The 22,482-nt window shown below is 37.3% G+C and overlaps 1 protein-coding gene across 3 annotated transcripts in view; it reads right to left on the bottom strand.

Moving 5' to 3' along the window:
• Positions 1–1,585: 1,585 nt before the first annotated feature.
• The window catches only part of LOC149578303 (uncharacterized), a 42,930-nt gene continuing 22,033 nt past the window's right edge, over positions 1,586–22,482 (bottom strand). For 2 of the 3 annotated variants that reach the window (XM_089828158.1, XM_089828165.1), the window contains 7 exons: positions 21,546–21,629; positions 21,103–21,165; positions 20,031–20,066; positions 19,179–19,253; positions 18,986–19,063; positions 2,966–3,025; positions 1,586–2,846 (listed from right to left, as the gene is read on the bottom strand). In XM_089828158.1, coding sequence (XP_089684284.1) covers positions 2,637–2,846; positions 2,966–3,025; positions 18,986–19,063; positions 19,179–19,253; positions 20,031–20,066; positions 21,103–21,165; positions 21,546–21,629 — 606 coding nt within the window. In that variant the 3' untranslated portion in view covers positions 1,586–2,636. The remainder of the gene's footprint in view (positions 2,847–2,965; positions 3,026–18,985; positions 19,064–19,178; positions 19,254–20,030; positions 20,067–21,102; positions 21,166–21,545; positions 21,630–22,482) is intronic. The other variant, XR_016364273.1, reaches the window with a different exon arrangement.

Genomic DNA, 22,482 nt, shown 5'->3' with positions numbered 1-22,482 from the left:
AAGTTTTAGAAGATTGTGGATATTGTGTAGAAGGTTGTGGATAAGTCATGCATGAGGTGGTAAGTGCCTATTTAAGCAAGGCATATGAGCATATCTAATGAAGCTTGGAGAAGCTCAAGGAGTAGCTTGGGAAGTAGAAGCTTTGAAACGAAAGCTTGGAAAGGTGAAGCTTGGAAAGCTTGGAAGGCTTCAAGGTGTGAAAGAGAAAAAGGAGGAAGTGAAGAGTGAGTTTTCTTGAGTCTGTGAACAGAGCGCCGAATGTGAGTCAGTTTACAGCAGGATTATGGTGGAGTTGTGAGTGTGTAGACAGAGCGCCGAATGTGAGGCAGTTTACACTTGGATCTTAGATAGAGCTTGTGAGAAGAGCTAGTGACTGCATTTTAGAAACAAGGAGGTTGCTTGGTGGCTTGCGAGCACAAGTTGAGATCTCAGAGTTTCTACCAGAGTGTGGATCTAGACTAGCTTAAGCTTGGATTGGATCTTGAGAGATCTTGGAAAAATGTCAATGTAATTGGTATTGGATTTTCAAGTATAATAAAATTGTCTTCATATTGTTGCATTCTTGGTTGTGAGTTGGTAAGGGTGGTGTGGCCCTTCGTCAGTGGTATCAGAGCGTACCTTCATCAGTGGTATCAGAGCAGTACTTACATTACACATATATATATATAGAGAGAGAGAGAGAGAGAGCTCTACTCATGCCAAGAGGTTTTTTAAGTGCCAACTTCCATTCCCTTTTGAAAAAGGATCTAATAGGGGATTGTAGGTTGTGGTTATGAGACGAGCATTTTAGGACTCAAAAACAGTTGTCCAAAGGAGGAAGAAAGGACTCCCAATTTTGACAATAGATGTTGGATCTTTGATTATCAAAATTGAGTTTGCAGTTATTTGTGCTTTACAACTTGGCTATAGTTGTGTCTTACTCCACTAAGGGTTGTCCCCATATTTTTCTCTACCCACAGAACTGCATTGTAATAGACTACGACCTTTGTTTCTCAGTTTATCCATTAAAAACAACTACCAATTTGGCTCTTAACCACATTCTTGAAAAACAAACCTCGATACAGGTGCTCTTGTCTAGAAGTCCACTTCAATCCTACTAACATCCACCCATAATGAAAGCAAGTATAGTTTTTGTTGTCGGCATCACCATTCAATAAAAGGTTACCCCAAAGTAGGTACCTCTTTGAAGATTACCAAAATCATAGATTTGTTGCGCTGTCAAAACATTGTCAACAATAGTAGAATTTTATTTCCTGTACAACTACTTCACAGAACCTGCAAACATAGATTACAGACATTCTTTAAAAGGCTCCTTTTCCTGATTCAACTTGGTGTCCACAAGCTTTTTCCATTTTCTTGATTCCACTGGTAGTTCAAAACTAGACACCCACAACCTCTAATATCACAACATAAAGATCAAATCAAAAGCCTTGAGATTAGGCTCACTGTATGCATTTCAATATCTATAGTAATTCCTTAAGAAAATCAAGAACATAAAGATATTTATGTGTGAGTTCTTACAATAAGCTAAGCCATGTTTAAAGAAAAATGTTTAATTGGTTGCCAAGGAATTAAACGAGCAAGAGAAAATAAGAACTGCATTATATATTTCTTTCTCAATAACATATACAATAGCAGATCAATCTCAAAAGATATAACAAAAAGCTGTCATGGATCATTCATTTACAGTTGCACTTTTTCCAAGACAGACACATAACAGTAGGCTTACATTCTGCCATAATTCAGTATAAATATTTAACAACTAGATAATATGGGAGCACTGTTATGTACGACACAAGTATATCATTCAGATTTATCCTTCTTTTGCCATTTACTTGTACACAACTTTCAATTTCACATTCCAACAGTATAAAAAATATGAACTTGTCGAAGGTGTTATCGCAATGGCTTAATTTTCAGTAAGGTCCAATCCATAACACAATTTGCCAGTGTTCCAACCTGCAATACACGGCACCATTCCATATGTTAATGATCTCATCATTTTGTTTAAAAAGTCAGTCCATTCAGAAACCCCAGTCCTTTCTCACAAAGGTCTATACATAAAAGATGGTGGATATAACACCAGGTAGACACGAGTGCATAATATATGCTTACTCTACATGATTATTGGCACTGAACTTCCCAATAACCCTAATGCCAGAGTCTCTTGCTATGTCAAAGGCCCCACCCTTGCAGAACTCCGAACTCCTAGGGACACTAAACATGTTCATTTCCACCCCACAGGTTAACTTTCTTAATAGAATACCCAACCATTTAATTCTTATACCAACAATGTTCTATGGACACATGTCTGTGCAGATCCTCTGTATCACAAGATTTTGACTATCGTATTTACAACCTTCAAAGAAAATAATTGATATATTAACCCTTCAATAATACGAGGGTCAGCCTTTTTTCTATTTGGAAGACCATTATTTTTACAGCAAAAGGAAAGAAGGATAATTACTATATACTTGAATCTTGCTTTAATCCCACTGTTCTTCTTACCATACATATCTTCTCAATGAAATAAATGCAAAGAACACTTCCTTTCTTTCTAGATTGTCAAACCTGCAACTGTAAATTCAAAGATGATCCCTAAAAGATTCAGGCAATGAACAACGGTTCCGGCTTTATTATATGCCACGTTCAACCCTTGACTTCACCCGTTCAACCCAAGAAAGTATTTTATGCTTGACTGGTGCAAACTGTGGGTCCCTCTTTATAGTTTTTTTTTGTTTTCCAATAGGAGGTCCAATGCTCTTCCTGAGCAACTTGGGTTCCTTTTTTGCCAACTCCTCTAATGCTTTCTCTCTTGCAGCCATAGCCACATCATCTTCCAGCTCCTAAACAAAAACAGTAACAAAAGAGAATTACAAAGGTAAAATCTATGGAGAGAAAAAAGCACAAAAAGCACTATTTCAGGAACACTATTAAACACTGAATGTTTTATATAAGAAGTTACCGTTTCCCACAACCCACACTTCCCACACTTTTGGCATGGCTTTCCTGGCACTCGTACATGCTACTCATCATGCAAAAACAAGGTTAGCATGGATATTAAAGATTGTGACAAATATACACCCACTTGATGGAAAATAAATGGGCTTAACACTGGAGACAGAACCCAATAAGGAAGCATAATAATAGCAAGTCAGCTTTCTAGCCCTAAGCCAAACAATGTAAGAAATAGCCACATAATTGTGTTCACAGAGACGAATAAAATTCAGCATACTTATATATTCCGTATAAAATCATTGTTATTCAAAGGCACTAACAATTGTGGAACAAAGTTAAATAGAAACATTTATCAGAGCAACACTGCATCTGAAAATCCATCTCATTCAAGAGAGAACAAAAAATAAACTAGGCACATTCTGAAATTCGAGATTAAACCAATCCAACAGCCCATAGTAGTATTAAATAAGCCTCTCACTGAACACATGTTCCTCAGTATTGTTTATGTCGGAAAAGAAAAACCAGTGTAACACCAGTACTAGGGTACGTCGCAACAGCAGGACATTGGGATGAGTTTCTGGAACAAGAGGAAATGGGCCTCATTTTTGGGATGGCGGGGGAACGGCCAGAGAAGGATGGAGAAGGGAGGGGTGTTATACAGTATACATATAGAGCTTGAAATGCTAGTTATGAAATTATGTGTTGGTAGAACATACCAAATTAAAATACTTGAACATGGTAAAATTGCAACATGAACTAGAACCATTAAACATTCAACATAGTAACCTATTACATACTCAATAGTAACATTCAAAAATCAAAATTCAAATAGAAATTTAAGTACCCATCCCAACGGCGGCATGGTTGCAGAATGACAGAGGTGAGGGTACTTGGGTACTCAAGCACCCACTACAGAAACATCTGGGGGATGGGTACTTCAAGGTTTGGGAGGAGGGTGTGAGTCCCGGTGTTACATTGAAAAAACAAAGAAACATTTTCATAAAACTCGGAAGCAAATTCTTCAAACATTGCACTTCGATATTTGATAGTAACAAGGTACAATATATGTACAACTTGGAAGTATATTCTAATTGGATATGTTTGAGGGAAACAAGCTTGACAACCTCATAAAAAGTCATAAACCCTGCGAACCACTTGTTCTGATAGACATGAAAAACCATTCGGAATTTTAAACCCAATGTTAAAAAATTTGCAGCAGATTGTGCTCCCAACATATGATTGCTAGCTGTGATGTATGATTGGACTACCTGTGAATGATCTCATCAAGAGTCCTATTCTATCAAATACATTCCTGAACAAGAAGGAAAAAAATTCTAATAAACAAGTGTAATAACTAGGCACATGTTAAATTCTGCAAGGAACAAGGATAGTTGAGGAGGAAGGGTCATTGTTGCACCTGCTACAGGTACAATATATGTACAACTTGGAAGTATATTCTAATTGGATATGTTTGAGGGAAACAAGCCTGACAATCTCATAAAAGGTCGTAAACCCTGCGAACCACTTGTTCTGATAGACATGAAAAACCATTCGGAATTTTAAACCCAATGTTAAAAAATTTGCAGCAGATTGTGCTCCCAACATATGATTGCTAGCTGTGATGTATGATTGGACTACCTGTGAATGATTTCATCAAGAGTCCTAATTTATCAAATACATTCCTGAACAAGAAGGAAAAAAATTCTAATAAACAAGTGTAATAACTAGGCACATGTTGAATTCTCCAAGGAACAAGGATAGTTGAGGAGCAAGGGTCATTATTGCACCTGCTACAGTAGGTGGCAGCAAATCATCTGGCCAGACTGCACACTTAACTAAATGCCTCAGAAAATTGGCCTCAACCTTCAAAGCAGTGCATAGCCAAGTTTCACATCCACCTTAAATAGCTTCTAGTCTATAGCATATGCATTCTCAATGATGTACAGTTGAAAATTGATTGTGCTGTTTATTAATATTCTGCAATCGTGGCTGTTCCAAGATGAATAAAAAATCATCTAAGCTGGTGCGGGTGTGGAAATGGATGCAGGTGTGCGAACTCGGTATGTGTGTGCATGAAAACATTTTTTAGGGGTTTGGGTGCATATGGGTACATGTGTGTGTGTGTGTATATACACAAAATAAGAGAAATATACATAATCGTAAAACTAAATCATTTTATAGAATGATTCTTGATCGCTGATCAATGCCAAATGATAGTTGAAAAATATTCAAATAACACATATCAATGATATCATATAAATATGCTCATGATTCCAATGAAAATCATTACAAGGATTATAAAAAAAAGTCATCATCTATTGGATTTTCAATGGCTATAATTTCAAGATCATCGTCATCATTTGAACCCAAAGTGGTTCCCCTCACACTAGATACAGCATGTGGTATGTCATCATTAACCCCATCATTCATAGTGGCTCTAGCAAGATCTTGAATGGTTGCATCCAACTCGGCAGACTTGGGTGGTACATCCCAAAGCTTCCCTGTCCCCTACTTATATTGGGGATCCTTATGTCAAAAAAGATGCAAATTGAATGAAAATACACCAAGTCTTCAGCTCTTTTTGCAGCCAACCGGTTACCTTCACAAAGGGAATAAAGGAGTATATACTCCAGTTCCATTCAGTTGCAGAAGAGCTTGCAACCTAAAGAGAAAACCAATTAAATAAGAAAAAGAAAATGCAAGATAAATTCAAGAATACTGTGTTAAATTCTATAATAGAAGTGGTGAAAATAAAATTACTCGTTCGAGGATCTTGATTGCAAGAGGTTGCAGGTACATAAACTCTTGACCATGGAGGTACAACCATGTAATAGTATCCATGCTCAATCAGTTTTCGACAGTACAAGGGATATTATTTTCCCTAAGACAAACAATCCAATTTTTTCCTAACACTTATCTCCACCTCTCTATCTAGGAAAAGTCTACTAAATGCCCGTTTGTACACATGGGCAACTTCGGAATCTGTCTATGGTAGTACTCTCTCTAGGATATAGAGTACTTGTGTGCTATAGTACCTCGAAGATAGGGCATATGCAAGGAGGAGCAATGGCATGGTCATCTTGTTTCAATGATGAAGAACAATTGTTTCCACCCGTTTGTAAAAGGTATCATTAGGATCATTCTCTCTTCTTTGTATTACCACTTTTATTTTCTCCAACATCGCATCCATGATATCATAGACATCCCCCAAGCATGTTTCATCTATTCCAAAAAACCGAAACATGGATATGATAGGTTTGGTGAATTACAATACATATTCCACACGAACCCACCAATTGTCATCCAAGATCAATGACTTGACCTTTTGGGCCCTCTCTTAATTTGATTGCTTCCATATACCCCATTGGCTGCTAATAACCATTTGACCCAATGCCTTTCACCTTCATAAATCCTCTTAGAAAAATTGTGTGAGATACAAACCAAGCCTCAGCAACGTAAGAACATGTTAATAGTAAGTTAAAAACACATTTGAAATATGTAAATAACACAAAAAAAAAAAATTAATCAATTATGTAAAACATGACATTAATGAAACCAAATAAAAATAAATTTACCTTTAACAATTCCAATCTTGAAAAAATTGCTTGTGATATATGGTGGTTTGCCACAAACATGTAGATCTCCTATGCCTCCTAGTATATTTCTTCCACCCACTCTATTTGGGTACCAATTGCTTGTGTCACCAAATTGAGGGAGTGTGTGGTGCATGGTGTCCAAAAAATGTGCTCATATCTTTGCCTCTATCAAAGCATCTGCAGCCCTTCAATTTTTGCATTGCCTGTAATTCCTCAAGCAACATTTTCATTACCCACCATCTGTATGCATTCAATGAAAATTCTAGAAATGAAATCTGCATCTTTCAGTTCCCTTCCATAGTCAACCGCTCTAAAAAACAATGCCCCCTTGGTGGACAACTTAATAACATTGATAAATGGATGGTTTTTGCAATCTTTCTGTCCATCAAAAACAATAGATACAACTATTTCAATCCAAGAGTCCCTAATTGGTTTCAGTTGGGCCTCCATAGATTTCCTCTCTTTTTGTAATAAGGTAGTACACACCTTTTCATACACATAACTTGTGAAACTAGGAGGTGTACTATTTTTTGTTGACATCATGTCCTACCAATATGGTGATCTCACCAAGTTGAATAGAAGACCATTGGCATAGAGGCAACATGCAATTTCTTCTTCAACAATACATCTTGCCTCCATTTGACCTCTCCAATGGACCTCCCTTACGGGTGGAGATTTCTTCTTCATCTTCATCTTACGTAGAAGGCATATGCAAGAAGGAATGTTTGGAGGCCGCAAATGACAAAGAGGGTAATGTCATTGCTTTTTCTTTCCAAAACTATAATCACTTTTGTTTCCTTTTGCAATCAATTCATTAGCATTTTCCTATTCTTTTATATATCCTACTATTTGTACAAGAGACAAAACCCTTGTTATCTCTGCCCTCACAAATATTTATCCCATCCACAACAAAGCCCAAAAAATGAAGTTTCACTCGGTAATAAGAGCTATTATATTGTGCATTACAAAATATACACTTCCAAAAACCATCCCCCACCTCCAAGAACTTTATAAAATTCTTGTGGTATGTCTCCATAAAGGAGATCCTATATCAATTTTAAATTTTTGACTTCCCTCCCCACCACTGAAAATGAGGACATTACACATCCATTTTGATAGACGGAATACTAACAAGCGTGTGAACTCTATACATGAGCATATCTTGGAATGTAGAATCACAAGAAAAATTATCCAGCGCCAACATGAATAGATAAGTAAGATCCTTTGTGCAATCAAATTGTAAGATTGTTTTGCAATAACTTTAAATAAGAGTAAGATAAAACAATCTGAAAATCTAATGTGCTCCAGCCTTTTAAAGAATTTGGAGCTTCCCATGTAGATTCTCAATAAATTGTCACAACTATCCATTTAGAGGTTGTTTAGATGTAAACAAATGCTTTTATATTGAAGACAGAGGAGAGAATGGAAGTGTTTGACAAATCCTAATCATATTCTAAGAACAATGTTGTCATGTTCCCTTTTTAGTGACATTCTATTTTTCAATGAATTTGCCTATCATGGACTCTCGTAGGCAGATGATTTTGGTGAGAGAGTCATTCTGATGATTATTTGGGGATTGGATGGTCTATTTTGCTCCTGGAGAGATGGGGTTTATCATATTTTTATTTTTATGTGTTATGCCGGGCCAAAATATTATAATTTTTAGTTGAGTTGCACTTCTTATTTTATAAAGTTACTTTTTATATAAAAGTGCATTATAAAGGGATTTCATAAGAATATTTTATGGATACTTTTAGAAGTTCTTAGAGGCTTCTTAGAAAAGAAAATAAATAGAGTGCTTGGCCTCTCATTTGGACATCCCATGACTTGAGTTTACACTACTTTTCTCTTTGAGCATTTGTGGCGCCATTTTGGTTTGCAGATTGTCATTTCATCATTAGGAACAGAGTCCCCTAAGGTTTTGCATAATCGAGGAGGTGAAATATCCTTTGAAGGGTTGCACTTTGGAAGTGGTATTCAGCTACTTCAAGTTGGGTTTATTTGGACATTTCCAACAGGGTTTGATTTTCAGCCTGGACATACATTTTTGCTCATATCTCACTGTTGGCTAGGAGTTCTAATTTTATTTTCTAGGAGAATTTTCCTTGGAGCCTGGCGATTATTTCTACACCATTTTCGGCACCTTTCAGCCCAGCATTTATTTTTGCCAGGTTTCGTACCAGTCCGTACATGTATGGTTGTATCTGCAAGCCATACGGTCAGCAAGTTTGAGGGCAGGTTGAAGTTGCATTTTCATCATTTCGTCTTCAGCATTCAGTCTCCAGCATTTGTTCAATCCAAGTTCTTTCATTTCAGTTTGTAGTTGCAAGGATTTCTCAGTTGCATTCAACCAATAAGAGTTTGTTGTTATGTGTCATGTTGTAATGCTTTGAGTTGAGAAAAACGCATATCATATGTAAAAGCACTTGGTTATCTTTAAATGAATATATTGGCACTATTTTACATTAGTTATTTGAGTAGATTTGTTGCACAACAATTTCCTTTATTCAGCATTTTACTTTCAACAGTATATTTAGTTTGAATGCCAAGTGTTTGACAAAATTACACAATTCAGTATTAGTGGTTATTAGTGGTCTATTGGCAAGGGCCATTACAGTGGTATCAGAGCTAAATCCTGCCATCCTAAGGGTTTAGCAATCACATGCAGCCACTTGGGGTTGGCTCTCACAGATTTTACGCTCACAAGCAAACTTTGTTTGACAAGGAACAAGATTTTGACAGGCAGCCAGACACCATGGGTGATAGACGAGCGTAGCCCACCAAGAGACAATAGGAATGAGGACCAGGAAACAAGAGAATTTTTCAAAAGCAATGGTTACAGGACAAGAGCGGATGGCTCAAGATTTGCAGGTACTCACCACCATGGTTGAGCGCATAACCCACAAGACAAACATAATCAGGAACAGGGTAGGGGAACACCAGAGCAAGATAACAAGAGTGTAGCAAGTTCACAGGGTGCTCCTAGGCACCGGTCATGGCCTGCAAACAAGCCTACACGTCCTACATTCCTTAGAGAGGCGACCAAGGAGGCAGTAGAGGATTATATGCCAGAGGACTTTCAGGATGATCTTCGAGTTGCATATGCAGAATGGCAGGCACTTCCTTCACATGTTCATGAGTTGCTGAATTTTGATCGCTACCTGAGTCAAAGAAGAGAGCACATGAGTAGTAGGCAGAACTGGAGGCCTAGAGGAGGTCAAGACAGTGAGTTGCAACAAGCTGCTAGCAAGCTCACCTTACCATCCTTCGATGGCAGTGGACAGATGACAGCACAAGCCTGGATCCATAAGTTAGATACATTCCTAGCATTGAGGCCTGTATCAGAGACGGATGCTATCAGGTATGCCACTTTGCACTTGGAGGGCGCAGCACATGATTGGTGGTCACATCATATGGTTACATTGCAGCATAATCAGGTGACATCCTATTACGATTTTGTGGATAGATTGGTAGAGTGCTTTGATAAGAAAGACTCGGAGGTCTTCTTTCGTGATCTTGCACAGCCGAGACAAACAGACAGTTTGGAGGTCTACATCAGTGAGTTTCAGAGATTATCAGCGACGGTGCAGGATGTGTCCAAGAGGAGGTTGGTTATACTATTTACAGAGGAGTTGTCTGAACCTCTAAAGGGGTGGATCAAGGCATTCGATCCCCCTTCATTGCAGGAGGCTATAAGGAAGGCACGGAGCATGGAGCTCACAGCACCCTCCAGCAGGTTCACCTCCAGGAGCTCTTCTTCATTCAAGGACAATAAGAAGTTTGATAAAAACAAGGGCAAAAAAGGTGATACCAAGGGTAAGTCTATTGCACCTTTGGATATGGAGACACTGAATGACTTGCACAGGAAGAAGTTATGTTTTTACTGCAAGGGTCCCTACGACAGAGATCATGATTGTCCTATGAGGCCTAAGGGGAAGGCCAACAAAGTTATGTGGGCTTACTACGAGGGTTCAAATTCTGATAATTTTGGACACGAGGTTGATCATAGTGATGCAGAGCTCGAGGCAAGAGCAGAAGCTCCAAAGACTAAGGAGGAGCCTGAGTTGCACTTCCAAGAGGCACACTTGTCTAGCATTCAACAGGAAGGATCTTTTAGACTGCATGGTGTTCTAGCAGGGTAGAGAGTTATTACTTTGGTTGATACTGGTGCTACACATAATTTCATTGATGCACGTTTTGTTGAACGTCGAGTTATTATGACTGAGGAGTTTGAGGGACTACAAATACAAGTTGCTGATGGTTATACTCTTAAGTGTAACAGGATGATTAGAAATTTGCCCTTACGCGTGAACAACTATGAGTTCAAGGTGGACTACCATGTTGTCAACATGGGTGATCTGGATATTGTTCTTGGGATGGAGTGGTTGTGCTCATTGGAAGAGGTCACCTTCAAATTGAAGGACATGGAGATTAAGTTTGAAATGGATGGCAAGTAACACATTTTGAGGGCCATCAGGAATGGAGATATTAGGACTATTTCCTTCAGATGGCTGGAGAGGTTAACCAGACATGTTGACATTGAGTGGGCAGCCATATGTACTCATGCCTACACAAGAGGGACAGCATAAGACAAAGTATCATCCAAACATATAGAGGTTGAGAGTGAAGTATGACAGAGTCTTCAATGACATTCCACATGGCAGACCACCAGACAGAGGTATTGAGCACATCATTGAGTTGGAGGAGGTTGCTAATCCCGTGATGATTACACCATACAGGCATCCTAAGAGGTACAAGGATGAGATCAAGAAAACCATCAAGGAGCTTCTTGCAATGGGTCACATCAGGCCTAGCAAGTCTCCTTTTTCTTATTCGGTTGTGTTGGTGAAGAAAAAGGATGGTACATTAAGGATGTGCATTGATTACAGGGTGTTGAACAAAAGGGCAATCAAGAACAGGTACCCCATTCCACGGATTGATGAGTTGATTGATAAGCTTCATGGTGCATGTTACTTCACGAAGATTGATTTGAGATCCGGCTACCATCAGATTAGAGTTAGAGAGCAGGATATATAGAAGACTACCTTCAGATGTCATTGTGGGCACTTTGAGTTTGTGGTCATGCCATTTGGGCTGACCAATGTGCCAACTACTTTTCAATCCACCATGAACAGGGTCTTCTGTCACTAGTTGCGGAAGTATGTGTTAGTCTTCTTTGATGATATTATGATTTACAGTCGGACTTGGCAAGAGCACATGGAGCACTTGGAGACAGTTTTGGGGATCCTTCAATCGGAGTCCTTGTACGCCAAGGAGTCCAAATGCGATTTGGGCATGACAAAGCTATTGTATTTGGGTCACATCATTAGTGCAGAGGGAGTAAGGATGGATCCTGATAAGATCCATGCTATTGTAGATTGGCCTACTCCAGAGAACTTGACACAGTTGAGAGGGTTTCTTCGGTTGTGTGGTTTCTATCGCAGATTTGTCAGTGGGTATTCACGTCATGCAGCTCCTATGACAGATTTGCTAAAGAAGGGAGCCTTTGTTTGGACACCTGAGGCATAGGCTTGCTTTGAGAGATTCAAGGAGATCATGACTACATGTCCTGTTTTAGCATTGCCCGAGCTCCAGTGTGATGCATCTAGAGAGGGTATTGGTGTTGTTTTGATGCAAGACAAGCACCCCATTGCATTTGAAAGCAGGAAGCTCTGTGGGCCAGAGAGATCATTTAGTATATATGACAAGGAGATGTTGGCTATTATGCATGCATTGGCTAAATTCAAGCAGTATTTGATGGGTGGTAAGTTTTGCATTAAAACTGACCACAATAGTTTGAGACATTTCCTTGGACAGAGAGATCTCAATGACAGGCAGCAAAAGTGGGTTAGTAAACTGTAGGCTTATGATTTTGACATCTTCTATGTGAAAGGGACTCAAAATGTAGTAGCAGATGCATTGTCACGTAGACCACATCTCAGTGTTATGATTCAGATATCAAAGGATTGGAGGCACTTGATCATTGCTGAGTATGCTAGAGATTCATGGGCATCCGGGATTGTTGATGGGACAATTCTCGATACCCGGTATACACTTGTGGATGATCTAATTATCTACAAGAACAAGATATTCTTAGTCCCAAGATCAAAGATGAAGCATATTGTTATAAGAGCACTTCATGATTCACCTACTGGATACTTCAAAACGTACAAGCAGGTACAGGAGCGGTTCACATGGAAGGGGTTCAAGGCAGATGTGTTGCAATATGTTAGAGTGCCCTATTTGTCAGCAGAACAAACAAGAGCACACCTTTCCAGCAGGGCTCCTACAGCCACTTCCCATTCGTGACAAGAAGTGGGAGTGTATATCCATGGATTTCATTACGGGCTTGCCTAAGGCCCAAGGCCAAGATTGCATCTATGTAGTGGTAAACAAGTTGACAAAGTATGCCCACTTCTTTCCCATCACTACTACTTACACGGTAGCGCATGTGGCTGAAGTCTTTTTCAAGGAGATTTTCAAACTACATGGGATACCTCGGAGCATAGTGAGCGACAGAGACAATAGGTTCTTGAGTCATTTTTGACAGGAGGTGTTCCATTTATGTGGCACTAAGCTCACACCTAGCACCAGTTACCACCCGCAAACTGATGGGCAGACAGAGATAGTAAATAAGTGGGTGGAGGGATATTTGAAGAACTACGTGGCTGGTCAGCAGAAAGCATGGGTTAGATGGATTTATTTATGTGAGTATTGCTATAATACTACCTATCACATGTCTATTCAGATGACTCCTTTCAGAGCATTATATGGCTATAATGCATCGAGCTTTGTTGATTTGCTTATGAGTGATGTTAGAGTTCCTCATGCTGGGGATTTGCTTCAGGAGAGGAAGGACATTGTGGATGCTCTCAAAGATAATATTGCCAGAGCACAGAATCAACATAAGCAGTATGTAGATCAGAAGAGGACAGAGAGGAGTTTTGAGGTTGGTGACATGGTTTACCTCATGCTGCAGCCTTATCGACAGTCTACTCTCAGGAAGAGGGGGTCAGAGAAGCTTATGCCTAGATACTATGGTCCTTTCAGGATTATCAGGCAGATTGGTGAGATGGCTTATGAGCTTGAGCTTCCAACAGACAGCAAGGTGCACAATGTTTTCCATGTGTCACGGCTCAAGAAGGCGTTGGGCCAGCATGTTGTGCCTTCAGCGGTTCTTCCTCCATTAGATGATGAAGGGAAATTGGTTCTTGTTCCTAAGTACATCATTGACAGCAGAGAGAGACAGCTCCGTAGGAGGACTATCAGAGAGTACTCGGTGAAGTGGAGAGATTTACCCGAGGAGGATGCCACATGGGAGGGAGAAGATATTTTGCAGCGTCCAACTTTGAGATTGCTTGAGGGCAAGCAATTTCAGGAGGGGTGTACTGTCATGTTCCCTTTTTAATAACATTCTATTTTTCAATGAATTTGCCTATCATGGACTCTCGTAGGCAGATGATTTTGGTGAGAGAGTCATTCTGATGATTATTTGGGGATTGGATGGTCTATTTTGCTCTTGGAGAGATGGGGTTTATCATATTTTTATTTTTATGTGTAATGCGGGGCCAAAATATTATAATTTTTAATTGAGTTGCACTTTTTATTTTATAAAGTTACTTTTTATATAAAAGTGCATTATAAAGGGATTTCATAAGAATATTTTATGGATACTTCTAGAAGTTCTTAGAGGCTTCTTAGAAAAGTGAATAAATAGAGTGCTTGGCCTCTCATTTGGACATCCCATGACTTGAGTTTACACTACTTTTCTCTTTGAGCATTTGCGGCGCCATCTTGGTCTGCAGATTGTCATTTCATCATTAGGAATGGAGTCTCCTAAGGATTTGCAAAACTGAGGAGGTGAAATATCCTTTGAAGGGTTGCACTTTGGAAGTGGTATTCAACTACTTCAAGTTGGGTTTATTTGGACATCTCCAACAAGGTTCGATTTTCAGCCTGGACATACATTTTTACTCATATCGCACTGTTGGCTGGGAGTTTTAATTTTATTTTTTGGGAGAATTTTCCTTGGAGCCTAGCAATTATTTCTACACCATTTTCGGCACCTTTCAGCCCAGCATTTATTTTGCCAGGTGTCGTACCAGTCCGTACATGTACGGTTGTATCTGCAGGCAGTACGGTTAGCAAGTTTAAGAGCAAGTTGAAGTTGCATTTTCATCATTTCGTCTTCAGCATTCAGTCTCCAGCATTCGCTCAATCCAGGTTCTTTCATTTCAGTTTGTAGTTGCAAAGATTTCTCATTTGCATTCAGCCAGTAAGGGTTTGTTGCAATGTGCCATGTTGTAATGCTTTGAGTTGAGAAAATCGCATATCATATGTAAAAGCATTTGGTTATCTTTGAATGAATATATTGGCACTATTTTACATCAATTATTTGAGTAGATTTGTTGCACAACAATTTCCTTTATTCAGCATTTTACTTTCAGCAGTATATTTAGTTTGCATGCCAAGTGTTTGACGAAATTACACAGTTCAGTATTAGTGGTTATTAGTGGTCTATTGGCAAGGGCCATTACAAATGCATACTTGGTCTCTCTTTTTTGTGGAGATTTTTTCCCGCTAAGGTTTCTTTACATAAATCTGTGACGTGATGATTTTATGTTGCTGATTTGCGCCTCTTTTCTGCTATCTTATGGTCATATTATCTTTTATTATTCCTCTTATAAGCTCACATAAGGTGATGTTGTTCGCTGACTTTTAGCATCACAAAGAAGATAGATCTAGTCATGGTAATCATACTGTAGTAATTCAAACCTAACATCATACTGTAGCATGTTACGTATATTTTGTAACCTCTAATTGGTATGTGCATGCATATATTTGTTGATACATTTTTCAGACTACGTCTCTTTCCTCTTTGTTGTTATGACTCTGTTGCCCAAAGAAGCAGACACAGATCTTTATTGGTTTAAGATCAAACATTTCAATTTAAACAATATCTCTATTCTGATTAGTTGTAGGTTTAGATTAGGTTTTATTCATATGGTTCAGTATTCATTTACAGACCAGAGATATATCTAAAGGAGAATAATTTTATAAAACTAGTGAACCATTACAGAGTCTTAACAGTATGTTTGCACCTTGCCATTGTGTAGAAAATACCAAATGAAACTGTCTTTAACGGGTAGAGTCCATATTGCTATATGTGGGTTGTATGTACAAGGTGTATGATCAACTATATTAAAGTCTTTTTGCAGCCAATTTATCTAGTGAAGCAATTCAAGTCAGGTGCACAATAGGCTACTGCTCTTATTTGTTTTGTACATTGTTATGTTTTAATAGATGTAAAAACCCTATTAAGGGGACTTCTGGGAACACTCTCCTGAGTTTTAGTTGAGCCCAATGAGTAGGGGAGATTACCCACTCTAGTTGTAGACCTTCAACAACCCTCAATCAGTTGATGAGTATTTGTTTCAACCTCCCAAAGGCATGCCTAGCCTTGATGGTGTTGCAAACATGATCTAAGATTATAGACCTGCAGTTTAGGGACTTAACAAAGCTGATATAAACTATAAATGTGTCATTTACAATTATATTGTAATGAGAGTTGATGTCAAACTTGTACTACAAAATTTGTCATTCAAGTTCACTCAGATTAAATTGTTTGTGCTTTTGGTTAAAAAATATAAAATTGAAGCTTGCTTATACTACCAAAATTTTCATTCCAATCCAAGGTCGTGTAATTGTTACAAGATGCAATTAATGAGTATCAATGTTAACTTTGAGTGACTTGAGTGTTCAAAAACATAAAGCGACTTTGGATGTTTTGTGATAATTGAATTATTAATTGACTTCATCCATTCTTCTTCTAAGTTGTTATTTCCAAGTATTCCTTCAACAGAAAATCAATTATTGTTTCTAAAAATCTTTCTTTTAATTGATGGATCATATGTTTGTTTACATTTTGTATTTGTCATAAATTGAGAAAACTAATTAGTGAGAATATGAATTCTTCAAAATCTCATGCTCTAGCCTCTGGGATCACAAAATCCAATAGGTCAAGTTTTCTTACTTATTTTATCTTTATACAAAAGCCCATATAACAAATTGCACAATGTTGGGGGTAACCCTTTGGTAAAATGATGGGGCTTCTTGCTTGTAGTGCCTACAACCAAGGTCCAAACCTCACAAGCTTACTCTCTACTGCGTCAACAATTGAGAGGCCCCCAAGATCTTGTATCTTGATTTAATCGTGGGATGTGGAGTGGGGCATTTGCATTCCACCTAGGGTGTACATCCCTAGCTTAAATTCTTAGTTACCAATTCGTGAAACGAATCCGATTTGGGCACGTGAATCGGATTTGTGGATTCGTAATTATTTTTTCCCAATTATGATTCATGGAGGATTCATGTATATATATACTAAAAAATGAGAGAAATATACATAATTCTAAAACTAAATCATTTCAAAGTATGAATCTATGATTCTAAATCATTTCATAGTATGAATCTATGATTCTGGTATGAATCTGTGGATCAGATCCACTATGATTATAAGAAAAAAATCAGAATTTTTTTTTTTTTAAATCTGGAAGAATCCTGACGAATCCAGCCACATATCTGGATCCGGATCCGGATCCAGCCTCTAGGGCACGAATCCAGTAACTGAACTTAAATTTTAGCCTGCATGGGTAGCACAATCAGCTTGAGGCTGTGGGTAGTTCCTCATGGTCTCAGGTTCGAAACTGCTCTCAGGTTAAAGAGGTGGGCCGGCTGGCACGCAGAGGATCTCACCCAGAGGGACTAGTCTCACCCTTGCTCACACAGGTTGCTGGTTGCTAGGCAAAGTTGTGGGGATACCTCCTCATATTGAAAAAATAAATTTCATAATGTTGATATTAGCAGGCTTGTTATTGTCAAAGATCTTAAATTAGATCAAAATCAGGGAGCTTCACCTGAGAATTTGAAGAAAGGTTTTCCTCCATTGTTTTTTTGTGTTGTCATTAAAGTGAGGAGCTATTAAAACAAAATCAGTTGCAATCAAGGTCAGTGGCCAACTGGTTCAGTTCCATAAAGATAGACAGTTGACAGTTCATATTCCATAGGATCAGGATGGCACATAATCCCTGGCTTGTGCTGATGCACAATATGGTCCTGCTTTACAATGATTCATCACACATTCTGGAATAGAGCAGACCTTGAATGGCATCGACTTTGGTTACACCAGCCAGGGTGGTGCCAAGTGGCACTATGCTTCACTGCTGATATAATTGTCAGTGACTATGTTATGCACAAAAGATATTCCGTCTTCTCACCCAAGAAAAGCCCATCATGGAGGCATCAACCTGTGACGACCAATAAGTGAGTGTTAATATTCCTTTCATTGATCTGTAGTGAGGCAATTGTAAGTGGTGCCAACATATGGAATCGAAGGGACACTAATCTGTCAGAATGTTGCTGACCTGAGGAGGACCAGCTGCATTGCTAATTCAAGTATCCAAGAGTTGTCATTTGGAATTCAGTGGTCTGAATTCAAGTTGGCTAGAGATAAGGCACCCAAGAGTCTAGCTATCTGAAGCAAAATTTCATGGTTTTCCCTAGTTTAGAGTTACAGGTGCCCTAAATGGCACTCGTATCATAGGATGTCTGAAAATAAGAAACAGATCAGAATTTTACACTTCCTCAAGTATGGCATTTATTAATTTTTCAAAGCCAAATTCTATGTACTCTGGCATTATCTGGTGTAGCACACATGATGAGCACATAGATATAAAGTTGTTCAAGCACACAATTGTGAAGTTGTTCATTCTCAGATCTCTCACTGTAGAAGGCTTCCTGCCTGTAGAGCATTGCAGCATCTAAACGATGACAAGAATGCCACTCTAAGATAGATTCAAACCACCCATCCAGGAGTCATATTATAAGATATTACCATAATTTACTCAATTCCAGGGTTTCATAAATCAGATGATTTTTTCAAAGTTCTAACTTGGAAACAACCTTGAACATCCAATGCCCCAGTATGTCATTCCCTTCCAAGCCTACCAAACAAAAGATTGAATGCACAGATTTGAACCAGAAATGATGTTAAGAAATCTAAGAGAATCCTGAGAAAAATTAAAAATCACTTGAATCCATGTACAAATATCTGTATGCAGTTTCTTGAGGCACTCACAAAGTACAGGAATGCTTGAAAATCAAGCCCAAGAGCCAGACAGTCTTGTATAAATTATGACTAGACAACTTTTAAGCTTATGCTATGAATTGAACTATTTCCATAATGTTTTGATTTTTTTGAACATGGTTAAAATTGGAGCAATAATTTTAATTTAGCAGATTCTGCATTTACTAGAATGCTATTTGGAATTCCAGCACAGATTGGATATTGATGTCCAGACCTTACTCTCAAATGAGCAAAATAAAACTACTGAGAAAAAACCACCTATAAGCATCTTAATCAAGTAACACACCTCACAAAAATGTGAATAGTTCTTTGAAATAGTCTTCCGACATGCATAACACATTGTAATTCCACACTTGCAAGTCACCTGTTGAGTGCAAAGTTTGGTGCATAAGAGTTATTAAACAAGCAAGATAAATCAGATCTGCCAATTAAAGGCACCAGGTCTAGAGTAGAAGTTTACCCCTCCTCTTGTTACATACCTTGTTGCAGCCATCCACCTTGACTAGCTCTGCTTTGCAAGAATTGCAAACTCTTATAACAGCTTTTGCCATCACCTGTCTCACATAGATAAGATATCTAAGTAAAATCTCAAAAATAATAAACCTATGTATGTCTGGAAACAATTGGCAATAACAAAACATAACTACAGTCTACAGCAGACAAATGTCGAAACAATGAAAAGGAGTATTTCATTTTGTGATATCCCTATCAAAATAAATATAATTAAAATATAGAGAAATAATAAATCAATAAAATAATAATAATATAAATAAAGATATAGTTATAATTTATTATCATACTATAATATTATATTGCTATTAAAATATGATAATTAAATTTAAATTAATAATATATAAAGTAAATATATTAGGCAATAATATTAAAAATAATACTATTAAATATTGCTAATAAGAAATATAATTTAATCTATATTATTAATATAATATATGTTATTAATTAAAAAATATATAATTAATTTAATTATATTCTTTACATAATATAAATACTATTCATGAAAGAAAATGACTCTAGGTATGAGAAACTATATATATAGAATATTATCATTGAGAAATTATCATGGAGAAATATGGAGAAATATGAAGAAAATATGTGCAACTGATCTGCAATCGGAAAAATGAAAAAAATTAATTGAGGTCCCAGTAGGGGACATTACACATTTGAAGTATACAACCATAAATGTTTTAAATTAAAAAAGGCATATTTCCTAAATTCTAAATGATAAATGATGGAAAAAATTCCAAGTGAAACATATTTCTCAGAGAAGACAGAAAATTTAGCATGCCAAACCATTATGCCATCTATGCTCTTACCTCTTCAATTATCCTGCGGAAAGTAGTCTCGGATTTCTGCATGACATCCATTTTTTCAAACCCTTTAGAATCACTCTCAAATTCAAAAGCAGCGAATTTGAGATGGCACACTATATTTCAAATGGTTTAAACTCAAGAAACAAAATGATTCAAATTACTTGAACAATTTGTTGTATAACTGACAGCTATTTAATGGATTAAGTATACTTGTAAGAGAATAAACTGCACAAGAACTCTATTAAAAGTTTGAATTTTTTTAACTGTAAAATATGAAATAACAAAGTAGTAATTTGAAAGCAATTTTTTTTAATAAAAGAAACAACACTTCATCTATTCTGTATTGGGCTTCAATTTTGTATACAGAAGGTAAAAAATATTGATCTTTTTTTAGAAGCTTTATACTGCAAGGTTGCATGTGGATGGGGGTACTTGGGTACTTCAATCTTTCGTCAATAGAATTTAATATTTATAGAGAATTTAAAATCATGAGTCATGACAATTGTTTTTCAAAAAGAACAGAGATAAAGTTTGTAAATGTAATGTAGTGTTTTCCATTTCAGATTTGCAATATGTTTGTAAGAATAATATATGATAAATATTTCAATGCATAACAGAGAAGGCAAACTTTAAACATGAACAAGAAGATATAAATCATATAACAATGACATAATGCAAATGATAACTTCTGACTTGAACAGTGATAAAGTGTACTGTTAATCAGTATTGTATCAAAGTTTCAAACTGATTACATATTGAATTAACCTCGATAAACAACAAGCTGATACACAAACAAAAAACCGAAACAAAAATCTGAAATCCTAATCAAGGTCCTTAGCTATGATGGTCTCCACTAAGTACGCGGTACTTGGATACACGTCCCATGTGTGTGGGTACGCGTACCTGTGCAACCTAGCTTTATAGTTGATTTTATCTGGTCAAAGAGGTGCATAGCAAAAAGCAACTTGATTCGTGAGAAATAATGAAGATTGTTCAGCAAACCTTCCATATTTAGTTTTACCCAACCAGGTACATGCTATTATTTCAAATAAAAATGAAGAAAAAATTTCCATACCTTTTCTACCTCTTCACAACGGAAAGGTATGTGACTGGGCTCCTTACATTTGATACAAGAATCCTACAAGAATACATATAAGTACACAAGGTAAAAATTATATTTCAAAACTCCCTACATTTTTCCATTTTTAAAAAAGGCAAATTAAGTAGGTGGAAATAATAGTTCAATCCTATAACTCAAAGATCAGTAACATGATGACAAAATCAGACCCTCCTTTCAAACAGGCAAAGTTTACAAAATTAAGGTTTGGGAAGCTTAAAAGAAACATATATAAAATTCAAATCTATAACACTCATGTCAAACCGAGGATAGATGATTAAAAACTTTCATGCACATGAGATTTAAAAAGTGAATGGAGAAATGCAAAAATAGCAGTGTTACATTCTACAATTTAAAATATAACCAGATACAAAGGTACCCAAAGCAATATTCCCCCAAACCTTCAAACATTTACTGTTTGGGCATTCCAAAACACGTGCATCCTTCTCCACCTGACAGGGGAAGTTACAGAAAGGACAGTAGACCTGCAACAATATAGGCATTAAAATGATCATGAATTGTTTACCACCAATCAAATGTCAATGTACATCAAATCCTTTAAAAAAATCTTCTCAATGTTTAGAACAAGAACAGTAGAAAATTAATAATTCCCAAAAGCAGGATACTGAAGAGGCTCTCAATTTTATATGCAAGGCAGAAATAAACAAAATTTACGATTCTAGGTCACTTACTATGACAAGAAGTCATTGTACAACAGAATATGTTTGGTAAACTTAAATATGTTGCATGCTTTCTACACACAATATCTCATTCCATTCGGACCACATACCGGGCCGACAGGGCATATGTATCTTACAATGTCTCCTCAGAATTGCCTCTAGCTTCATCTCTTTTATTCGCACATCATTTGATAGAATTTTTTCCTTTCTTGGGAAGTTGATTGGAACAACCCCGTGTGAATTCCACCACAAATAGAGTTCCATTCAGCCTTGCATCCAGCATCCAGCATCCAGCCCTTCTCCTCTTATGTTCATACATTGTTTGAGTGTGGCAGACTTAGCTAGATTTGGGCTCTTGAGGTGATATGGAAATCCAATGTACTTACTATTTGGATCCATGAGAAGATTTATAGGTTTTACATCGAATATTGTTGGCTGCCCATGCATACTTCAGACAAATTTATTTTCTTTTGCAATACAACTATTTGGTAGTTGATGATACTACAGTTCAAGAGTCTATTACTAGAGTCTAGATCAGACACATATACAACAAAGGTCTAAAATACTTTAATAGGCAGGATTTCCATTTTTAATAGTCAGTGCTGCTTATCTATCAAATACTTGAGCAAAGCCCATTGAAGTGAAAAATGGGAGTGGT

Source organism: Cupressus sempervirens, chromosome 1 (assembly GCF_028749045.1).
Source record: "Cupressus sempervirens isolate cs-2001-9-10 chromosome 1, ASM2874904v1, whole genome shotgun sequence".
In the NCBI taxonomy this organism is placed as follows: domain Eukaryota; kingdom Viridiplantae; phylum Streptophyta; class Pinopsida; order Cupressales; family Cupressaceae; genus Cupressus; species Cupressus sempervirens.
The sequence above is the reverse complement of the archived record's forward strand: the minus strand, read 5'-3'. Positions and strand labels throughout refer to the sequence as shown.